This window comes from Cuculus canorus, chromosome 18 (assembly GCF_017976375.1).
Source record: "Cuculus canorus isolate bCucCan1 chromosome 18, bCucCan1.pri, whole genome shotgun sequence".
NCBI classification, from domain to species: domain Eukaryota; kingdom Metazoa; phylum Chordata; class Aves; order Cuculiformes; family Cuculidae; genus Cuculus; species Cuculus canorus.
In genome coordinates, this window is record NC_071418.1 from 5,633,305 (window position 1) to 5,644,208 (window position 10,904).

The following is a 10,904-nucleotide window of genomic DNA, read 5'->3' on the forward strand; positions in this document are numbered from 1 at the left end:
AAGCTGCGGCCACTTCTATTTCCCATTGTCTTTTGGGATGGAAAAATTATCTCAGTCCTGAACTGGTCTGCAAGCACGAAATCTGAACATAGGTTGATAAATGAAACAAACAATTTTTAAATCCTTCTGTTCACACTACATTTAATTTTTTCAAAACAGAGTTTTTATTTTAATAATCCCAAGGGAAGAACAAACATTCCATCGTAACATTTCCAATAGCTAGAGTAACTTCACCTGATTGTCAGCTTAGTGTCAGGGTAACTGAGGTTCTGACTGAGATGTTCCAGGGTCACAGGCTCTCAGGTAAGCAAGCTCTCCCAGCTGAGAAATGGCAGCTGAGGAACACTGTGCATTCCAAAATGCACGGAGCTATTTGGAGACATACACGTCTGAGTGCACTGGACTGGATCAACCACAAACGTTTTGAGGTTTGCGGTGTGTCTGAGTGTAACAATAGCAACAGAAGTCTATATGAGATTTCCCAGATGTGTAAGGTTAGTATAGATTACGTATGTTCCATTAAATATACTGCAAACTGCTCCTTAGATGTGTAGAAAATAATAGCGTTGCCAGGCTTCATGACTGCGTGGTGTTATATCTGTTATCAGATATGCTGTTATCAGAAATACAGTATGTAGGAAAATTTATCCTTCATGTAGTCATCCACTCACCCTGTTTTGGGAGGTTGGGTCCCAGTCCTGGTACGGAACATAGAGTGACCACAGCTGTCTCATGCAGAAGATGGGGAACCCAGCATCTCTTCTTATAAGAGATTTGGATTACTTGTTCCATCAAAACTGGCAGAGATAATAGAGTTTAGAAAACCTGGTGCTCTAAAAAGTTGGAGATAGAGAGAGCTTTTGAAGCTAAAATTGTCAATGTGTTTGAGAAATGGTTGACCAAGGACCTACTGGAAGCATTGCTGTAATTTTCAAGATGTTGTTGGGTGAGTGGCAGGAAATATTTGTGCCAATGAACCTTTTCGCTTAACTCTATAACAAACAGAATGAACACAAATAAATATGTCTGGAGAGAAACCCTTGGGCTGAGCAGTGAAGGGGAGACCAAATTCTCTACCTGATGTGAATACAGAGGCACTTGCTTTCATTTAGAATAGAAAAAAATGAATGAAATCATAAGTTTCTTTTTGGAGTTGGTAACTTCATGCAAAACATGCCTAGCAAAGAGGCAAACTGAAATTCCTAATGGAAATGTCCCAATGCTTGTATGTCTGGCCAGGAAGAGGTTAAAGGGTTGTTACAGGGAGAGTCTGACAGAGAGCAAAGAAACATGCTGCCCACAAGCCCTGTGGGTGTGCAAGCAGATAGAGGCTTGAAGGAAGCACAAAGCCATTTGAGGGCAGAAAAGTCTCCTGGGATTTTCTGACGTAATTTGGGGATAAGCTGAGGCAAAGAGAAAAAGGACTGAAAACACGAATAGCGGGCAGAGTAGAGACAGGCTAAAAACCCAGAGGTTGTGTTCCCTTTGTAGTTATTTGTGGTGCTGGGTAGGATTTCACTCGTGGTTTCTATTCTTTCCCTCATCCTTAAAAAATGCGATGAATTCAATAAGTTTTCTGACTGCCAAACAAATCCAGCACCACAGAACCGGACGACCCTTCCCATTCACATGGTCCTCACTCCCAACTGGATTTTTGCTCTCGGCATCCAGAGAAAGTCAGGGTTACCCAGCCAGTCTTCAAAGGCTGTGTCCCTGCACACCAGACTTGTCATTATTTCACAGCAGTCATCCTGAGTTTTGCAGCATGTCTGAAGCAAAGCTTTCTTTGCGCCACTCGTATAGGCTGTAGTGGGAGAGTGATGCCACTAGGAATGCTAACAGACCTGATTTCTTGATTTATTTTTGCTCTTCCCTGAAATCTTAGTCCATGTTTATCTCCTCCAACTGCCTCTCCTGTGTCAATGTCTTTGCTCCAGAGCACAGCAGTCGTGCCAGCTTAGCACCAGCCCCAGTTCCCATAATAAGTCTCAATCCACAATAACCCCTGCTGCCCAGTGCTTTACGCCAATGCACTCAGACGTGCCGGGCTGCCCGGTCACCTCACTGTGTCTCTGTAGCAAGCACGGGCTTCACAAGCTTCCAGGAAGGGAAGGATGTGAATATGCTATAAGCCATATGTCAAATGATTATCTGTAGCGCTATTAAGCAGCCAGGAATGCATTTCTAAAACTTTAGGGAAACGTTTTGGCCTTCAGTCTAAACACTTGATTTGCCCTGTTTCAGGTCTGCAAAATGATTTAATTTCCTTTAAATTCAGCTATCAGTCCTAGCCTAGGTGTCTCCTCCTACCTGCATGATGCAGACACGAGGACACAGAGGAGACCACTGCCTTTGCTCCCCTGCTCCCAGCTGCCGTTACCCTGTCAGGTACCACGGACACCTGCTCAGGGATGAGGGATTTGGACCACGTGGTTTTGGATTCATCATGTGTCACCCTAAAAACTCTTCCACCACAGCCCCGTTGTCTACTAAGTAGTGATGGAAATGTTACTAAATCCAGTGCAAATTGCCTTTATTTTGGTCAGGTACTCCATGTTTTTTCCACATATTAATTCATAAGGGATGATTTAACACTCTACATAGAAAAAGTCATTTATTGTTCATCCGTGTTAATGGCTCAGATGAAAATCAAACCTTTTTTCCAGATGCCCATAGTTTAATAAAGCAGATCTAAGGCTCAGAGCTACCTATAAACCATTTGCAGTGCTATTTACTGACACTAACAAGTCACTGCAGCACCCAGGTGTGCTTTAAGCTCTTGTTCTGTATATGTAGGCACATTATTCAGTCCCTATTTCAGAAGCCCCTTCCAGCACCAAGCCAGCTAGCTGGGCCATTCCCCTCAACACGCTCCTGGCAGCTTCATCATAGTGTTCCGAGAGCTCCTTGGCCAGGCTGATTTTTTCGATGTTCTCTCTCAGGTTACCTTCTAGCCGTACCTGGTCCAGATAGTCTGTGTTTGTGGTTTTGATCCTTTCTTCCAGCTGGGTCTGGCTCTGAAGCATGAAGCAGATCATTTCTTGCAGTATAGCTTTTCTAGCAAGGACGCGCTTTGTGGAACGACTCAGCTCTCCCACCTGCTGCTGGACCTGCTTCAGTTTGTCAGGCACTTTCTTCTCCTTTACAATGAGTGAAAAGCTATAGCCTTCCATGTGCACCTGCACTTTGTAAGCACCTGAAAAGACAAAACGACGTCTTATGTTGTGACTTGCATCTGGTTGCAGTCCAACAGAGGAATGTATAAACACTTTTGTTTCTGCGAAACTAAACACATGATGCAAGAGCACTCTGGTGACTGACTCTGAAAAATATCCATAAAATAATCTTGTTTCCAATTTCCTTATCACTGTCACCGCTCTGTGTGTGTGTGTGCTAAATAATAGAGGCGTATGCCAGTAGCAACCCAATAGACCCATATATAACTTCCTTAAGGACTTCCTTAAGCACACCGGGCCAAAATCATCCCCGATACAGCTGCTCTGGCTTCCCCCTGGTGAAATGAATACTCTTTCCACCTGGTGAAATTTGAAATATCTTTTCTGTTTGTTCATTTAGTGAAAAGCATAGGGTATTGCGTGAGTTCTTTCTGAAAGGTGCATTGCAAATTCATTCTAATCTTCCATTAGACACATTATTATCCTTCTGATCAGGTCACCCAAAGTTTCAGGGTTGGTTCTGTGGGATCACAGAGGCAGCCATCACAGGGCAAGGGTAGAGTTAGTACCACATGAAGTGCTAAATCTCATGACATGCCAAGATCAGTCGGGAATGTTATATTGTACCATAAAGTAGAAACAAGCTATAAAAATGGCCAGAATTTCCATGAAATCTGAAATCTACACTGTGTCATACAGCAGGGCAAGTAGCAATGACTGTGTCTCTGAGCAGGCTCCAGATGCACGTACGGTGACGTAGCAGCATCTATGAGAATGCTGTTCATTCACACGGTTGTGATTATTTTAATGTTGGCTCCGGTTAGTTCTTAGTTTTCACCTGCTTACCATGCTCCTGCTGCACAGCCTCTATGCAGGCTGTAAGACTGGCAGTGGGAGAGCAGCCAGAAACCTCTTTCAGCTTTTGGGCAGCCTTCATCATAGCAGAGTAATCATCGTGCTGCTTGTTAAAAGTCTTGGCAAGATCAGAGAAAAGGGTGTCAACGGCACGTACATTTACCAGCTTCATCGTCAAGGTTCCCTTCTTATTGAAGACCCCTGGGGAAATTAAAAACCCAGAGGAATTGCAGAATTAGCAACAGAATAAATCAAGCGGAGACTTGGAGAAGGGGTGAAGGACAGTGAAAACTTGTTTGAAATGAGTATTGGACCCTGACTTAAATGCTGAGATTAGCTACAGACCCTTTCCTTGGCTTTGGGGGTTCTTCTGTTACCTGAAATGAAAACTTCACAAAAGGAAGGGCAGATTATGGGCAATTTCAACAATATCATTTGGAGCAGGAGGAGGGGGGAGCACTGCAATAGCTGAAATATTCCACTTTAGTAAGTTACAAAGTAAAAGAAAAATTGGAATGAGTTTTTAGTTTGAAGCGTAAATTGACTATTGAACCATTCCTCTCACTCTTTGCAAGTTTTTTGAAATGCCATATAGATAAAGAACTCTCTATAGTCAGCAGAAACACATAATCTGTTTTCAGGCCTGAAACAAGATCATGGTGAAAATCTCTCCAAAGCAGAAAGCATGATATCACTACACCAGATACTCCAGGGAGAAGGCAAAGAACCCCTCATCAAAGAGGTGAGGATTCTGTGGCCTCCACAAGGGTCTTCCTTTGCCAGGAAGAAATAGGACGGTGATTTTTACACTTCAGAGTTAAAAATCATCTTGATTCTACTGAACTTGGATAAAACATGCTGAATTACCGTAGCAGAGAATCTCATTCAGTAATTTTTCATACCTCCCAAAGATTAAATTTTTTTCTCCGCTAAACAAACCTTTTCTTTTTATACAGCGGGAATATATAGACCAAAAGTTTCAAATCCTCTTAGAGCATGCTCAGTTCACGATAATTCTAATCAGAATTTGACATTCAAATCCCTTAGGAGGCTTTAGAAACTGCAAAGCAGTTGCACCATTGGAGCCCTAATTAAAAACTCAGTTATCCAGCTGGAAATCAGACCACTGGTTCCATGACAGCACTCCTAGACCATAGTTTGTTTTACAAACCTGCAGAAATCTAATTGCATCTCCTGCGCAATGGAATACATGATCCATTTACTAGCAATACTTCCAACAAATGTCAGAGAGGTTTGTTTTTTTATAGAAGGAAAACTTCAGTCTCAGTTTTAAACAATAAAGTCTGTTTTAGTAAGTTTCCCTGTTGCCAAATTAATGCTGAGTGTGCTTTGCTTTGCTTCTCTGTTTTGCTTTTATGTGTCTAAGTTTCCTAAAAAAATAAAAAAGCAGGAGGAGGAGCAGGAGGGAACATGAGTTTCTTTCCAATAAAGTGATGGGTCCTAATGATAAATAGAAATTAAGAATTTGCTCTCTGTGGTACCACGAAAGATCAAGATGTTCCTACAGATTTATAGCAATATAAGAGAATGAAAATTACTTTCTATCAAATTCCATCTAGTTCTATAAAATGTATTTATATCAGAGTCAATGCATAAATAAATACTTCATTAGGCTACCCTGAAGTGTGTGATATAGAACTAATTTAAGGAAAATGCAAATCAAACTATCTGTGAATTATTGATTCCATAGCTTGTCCTTTTTGGTACTCATTTTGGCTCCTTTCACACTAAATAACTAGGACTGGTCTTTGATAGAAACATTGGGTTTTTAAGAAAATGAAAATATTCAACTAAAATTCCCTGGGTCTTGGAGAAAATCGGACTTTTATTAAAATAATATATATCCTGGAAAACATTACATTTTTTTGTCTTTACTGAAAGCTAAAACACTTTGTCATAGGCCTAAAAGAGTCCTGTTATGAAAGATCATGTCAATATTTCTTGGAAGGATATTTCAACTGTCTCCTGTTTAGTCTGTGAGTGGTTGTCCTGGGCACTTTTTGCCTTCAGTGAGATGGGAGGCTGGGGCTCATTGAAAGGGATGTAATGGGATAAGGTGAGCTGGTCCGTGCAGGAAAATCATGCTTAAATTCATCCAAACTTCAACTCCAACAAACTGAAAAATACTAGGCTTTAACTTTTTTTCAAGAAGTTTGAATTTCATCATTTTTAGTTCAGCCAATTAAATAAGGTTCCTTTTATTTCCCCTTCTGTGACCCCCACCAAAACTTCGACTATTCGTAGTCTTGGGAACATTTTTCATGAGGGAATGGCACAGAGCTGGACTTGTGTTGTATCTTGCGTTGGAGAATTTATGACTAAATTAGCATTACAAATGGAAACTGTCCTTGTGCACTCCTTAAAATGAACCTTTGCATTGACATGCAGTATAGTAAAGTCAGCACATCCAGCTTGGGCTGGAAAAAATGTCCTAATTTTTTATATACTTTTTGCTCCTACAATGTTATTTTGATCTTCACTGGAGTTTCTGTGCCACATAAATAATCCACTGCACTGTCTGTAAATAATCCATTGCACGTTCTACAGCTTCGACACTTTTTTTATCCTGTGCTTCTTGTAAACAAGTTATTTGAATTTTCCTTCATTTCTACTGAATTTACTATTTTTCACTTCCTGTCCTTAATTGTCCCAAAGTGGCTTCCCATTAGCAGCCTTGCAGTGACTTTTAGAAACGCTTGGCAGTTTGCAAAGCAGTTAGGTTTCTCCTGGATGAAAAGCACTGTATAAATGTGAGGTCATTACCATTTAATGTACTCTTTTATAACTGCATGTTTACAGTCTCTGGCAGAGGGGTTCCACCATGACTTTTTGTTTCTATCAGTGTCAGAAAGCCGGAGGGTAACAATCTGCGTATGTGTTTTTCTTGTGTATCTGTGTACAATTCCAGTGCTGGAGCATTTTTGGATGAGTACCAGAATTTACTAATTATCACTTTAACCACTATCCACAAAGAAGGGGTTGAGGGGTGAAACATCCAAAGAAAATAGTTAAAACCTTATTACCGATGTTTCGACAGGGCTGCCTTGTATTTACAGGAAGGGGTTCCCGCTGTGAAAGAGAAAGAAAGTTATGATGTCTTTTTCAAACAGAAGGGGAATCAGCTTTCTTTACGCAACAATTTTCTCTCTATATATTCTCCAGAGGGAAGGGCTGCATTACAGGGAAAGGGTCTCTTGAGCAGACCAGGAAAGCCAGAGGGTTTGGATGGATCAGGCCCAGCTGCCATATGGCTGGACGCGACCACCTCATGCCCTGCATTAAGTCATAACTCACTGGACCACACGTTCAGAAGTGTATGAACCATGCGACCCGTTGAAAGGAAAACTTTACATCCAAATACCAGCTAAAACTCAGATTTGGAAAGTTGTGAGTAGGGCACGACGCCGGTTTCTCTCACCTCTCCCACCAGAGCCTGCACAGCTTTCCCTACGTCTTTTGAAGCTCCACCAGCAGAAACCCTGTCGTCTCCTCGTCCGTCTGTTTCTGAGCCAACATCCAAATGCTTTTCTAACGCTTGGCTACCTTAGAGAAAAGGCAATGCCTGAGCCCTGTGAAGCAATCCGAGGTAATCTATCAGGTGATGCCTGATCCTGTGCTGGCACCAAACTCTCTCACTGATCTTTGGTTGAACGGAGAAGGCCTTTTCTGGTTTTAGCCTCCATTACACGCCCTGGTATTACCACCACAAGTTGTTACCTGCCTATCGTCACTACATCACACACTTCATAACTCCGTGTACCAAATCCTACCTCCTGCTCCCCAGCCTGTCCCAAGACGAAATGATGGAAAAAACATTTGCCAGTCAGTTCAGGAAGTCTTTAAAAATTGAAAAAAATAAAAAAAAAGGTTAAAGAATTTAGGACCTTTTCTACCCTCTCAGTGCCTACATTTCTGGGGTTTTGTTGTTTTATTTTTAATTACAAGCTGAGGACACTAAGTCTTACCTATCTGGCAAGTGAGACCTGTTCGACTCGGTTACTGAGCAGTATCCAATTCAGAGAACTTTGAATCAAATCCTACAGGAAAATTTCGCCTGTTCTCTTTACAACTGTGAAATTTCACGGGTTTATGCACAAAATTAAAAAAAAAATGTAAAAAAGTAGCTATATTCAGATTAAAAATCTGAATTTTGACAGTGCACGAATGGGTAGGCATCACAGCAACTTAAAAATAGAGGTGTTGGCTTTACCTTTTGATTGGAAAATTAGTGAATAATCAGCAATGATATTTGTCTTAGGAATGGTATAATAAATATGTATAAATATGCATAGTATATCAGATATAAAAATGGTATTTTTTAGAACATGCTCTCCCTCAAAAAATTAATGTAAAAATTGCTTTTTTATTTAGAAAAAACAGAGACCAGACAAAACTTGTTTATCATCTCACAACGATAGCAATTCACAAATTAGTTTTGCTCTGTGGTGCAGCTGTAAAGAGGGAAGCAGGCGTTGCTGCTCCACAGGGTTTGTCAGCCCAGTTACTCTCTGAAATCTGTCTGGAAAATGAATATAATACACAAAATTCTAAAACACTTCAGTGTAATCCCTAAATGGACATAACATTTCTGAGGGCCAGGCTGTCACGCAGCATCTGCCTCGCAGGCACAGCAGGAGGTTCCCTGTCTCAGCTGCACGGGTGGGAGCAGCGGCCACCACAGGATGTGTTGCCTTCACCCATCTTGAACCTGAGCTGAGATGGCAGAAGAGCAAGGGACCATTTGATGCCTCCATAATCTTGGTGCAGACCCACAGGGTAGGATGAGAGCCCTCTGTGTAAGAGCGGTGGCCAGCTTGCTTTGCGAGGTGCGTTACAAATTCTTGGTAGATCTGCAGGAAGCTGATGGTGCTGGAGGATGGCTGTGGGTGGGACATGAATAAAACCACCGGTGGGATGAACTGGGGCTGGGTCAGCACATGGGGCACAGCTCTGCTGCCTCAACTCCTCCTGCTGAGGGGTGTGTGCATATCCAGACATCTTTAGATCAGAGCAATCTCACCCTGTGGCTGCCCCAATGTAAGAGATGTTTAAGCCCCTCTCTCTGTCCCCATCAGCTGAGCCCTTCTCCCAGTGCTACAACTCCATATTAGATCTCATTACCCACCCTGTTATAGCCAAAAACTCCTTCCCTTCCCCTTCTACTCCACTTTCTTCCTATGTTTTTGATGGCAATATGGGAAGCTGATTTCTTACCTCTTCTGAAGTAGCTGGGAGACAGCAACAGCAAAGGATAGGCATGTCAATCGGAGAAAAAAGAAGTCCCAGAAAATGGTAATAATAACAGTAAAGCGTCTTACTAGGACCTTTAAAAAGCCTTCTTACAACACAGGAAAACAACAGCAACTCCATTGCAAAACAATTGCAGCCCAAATATAGTCAGGACTTCATGTTGTAGCATGTTGAGAGACTTCCCACTGCAAAATGTTTCCTTGCCCCAATATTCGCTGAAAACATTTCTTTGCAAGTCTGCATTTTCTTTTTGGCAATGTAGTGGCATCCAAGAATTCAGGTTCTCTCTGTCTAAATAAATACATTTGAGATTAACAGATAAGTACTTTGCTCTGGATTTCCTCCCAGCATTCCCTCCTGTCCTTCCAGGATGAGGGAAATCCAGATTACTGCCGGCACCAGAAGGAACATGGGCAGCCCTGGGGTACAAAAAGTACCAGAGGGGTTCAAAAAGTCTTTCCCTGCATACTGAGCATACATCATCAGGAAAGCATAGGTCTGCCCCTACAACAGGTTATTTTATGGTGCGAATAAACATGACAGATTGAGGCTGGATGTTAATATTTTAGGCAATGCTCACCTTTGGTTCCCATGATTGCTTCCATACTGTGTTTAGGTGTTTTTCTTGATGTGTCACAGCAAGAAGAGAATCTTGTCTAACCTGTCTGACACCACATTTCAGGACATGTTGTCTCTCATCTTCATGGGCTCCAGCAATTATTGTGAGCACTTCCAATTCCACCCTCCACATGTGCTGATTGGAGTATTTGTTGTAGATTCATTAAGCTGGACAAAATTCAGCATTCCCGCTACAGACTAAGAGTAAAATGGTGTTTACACTACCAGAGCAACACGGGGAGCTGTGGCACACCTGGATGGCTAAATCTGTCAGTGTAGGCAGTGACCTGTAGCAACAGTGCTAGAACTCAGATCCTCTTTGGGGCAAAGCAAAAACTAGAGAGATGGGCATCTCCTTCTTGGCTCTCAAAGAAGCCTTTGATTTTAGGAGGACTCCTGTAATACAGTCAGACAATCAGTTTCCAGCCAATAAAAAGCAGAGACATAGATTCATAAAAACTCTCTGCATCTCATAAAATATAAAATGCAATTGCTAAGCTAGAAATTCAATTCTTCCACGTACTTGGCTGAATGGAAATGGAGACTCCAAATTGCTTATGATTAACCACACTGTACTGGGCTGGTTTTGTTTTTTCCCAGCCCAAACCCACTCCTTCTATGACATCTTTTCTCTTTTTCATACCCGTCTTTCAACCACGAATCCCAAGTCATAGTCAGATTTGTGTTTCAGTCTCAGGTCTCCTGACCATTCTCTTACTCATATAAAATGATGCAATTAATTTATTGCAGTCTTGCCACAGTTGTTTTATTCATCATCACCGTAAAGCTCCTGTGAAGTACGCCCATGAGAGGTAATATCATTTTAACAAAACTCTGCTGATGAAAGAAAGTTGAGAACTCAGGGAGAAACAGTGAGCTTATATACCTAGAGTGCATTTCTGAGATGATATTTCTTCCAATAAAACATTATTTCATATGATAATGAGTATACAGCCTGTTCAGCGGAGAACCCATACAGTAAAC

The 10,904-nt window shown here is 41.7% G+C and overlaps 1 protein-coding gene across 1 annotated transcript; it reads right to left on the reverse strand.

Moving 5' to 3' along the window:
- Window positions 1-250: 250 nt before the first annotated feature.
- LOC128853996 (uncharacterized) lies at window positions 251-9,911 on the reverse strand. Its single transcript, XM_054083466.1, has 5 exons — window positions 9,883-9,911; window positions 9,267-9,593; window positions 7,076-7,121; window positions 4,023-4,232; window positions 251-3,196 (listed from the first exon to the last, which is right to left on the reverse strand). Exons 2-5 carry the CDS (start codon window positions 9,420-9,422, stop codon window positions 2,802-2,804), a joined length of 807 nt encoding a protein of 268 aa, XP_053939441.1. The 5' UTR covers window positions 9,423-9,593; window positions 9,883-9,911; the 3' UTR covers window positions 251-2,801.
- Window positions 9,912-10,904: the final 993 nt, after the last annotated feature.

What these genes read in the sequence shown, in the direction of transcription:
- LOC128853996 (XM_054083466.1), bottom strand. Translation starts at nt 9,422, where the DNA reads ATGGAGTTGCTGTTGTTTTCCTGTGTTGTAAGAAGGCTTTTTAAAGGT. An exon ending in GCAGCCCTGTCGAAACATCG is followed by an intron (nt 4,233 to 7,075) that starts GTAATAAGGTTT and finishes TAATTTCCCCAG; the next exon opens with GGGTCTTCAATAAGAAGGGA. An exon ending in GGCTGTGCAGCAGGAGCATG is followed by an intron (nt 3,197 to 4,022) that starts GTAAGCAGGTGA and finishes TTGTCTTTTCAG; the next exon opens with GTGCTTACAAAGTGCAGGTG.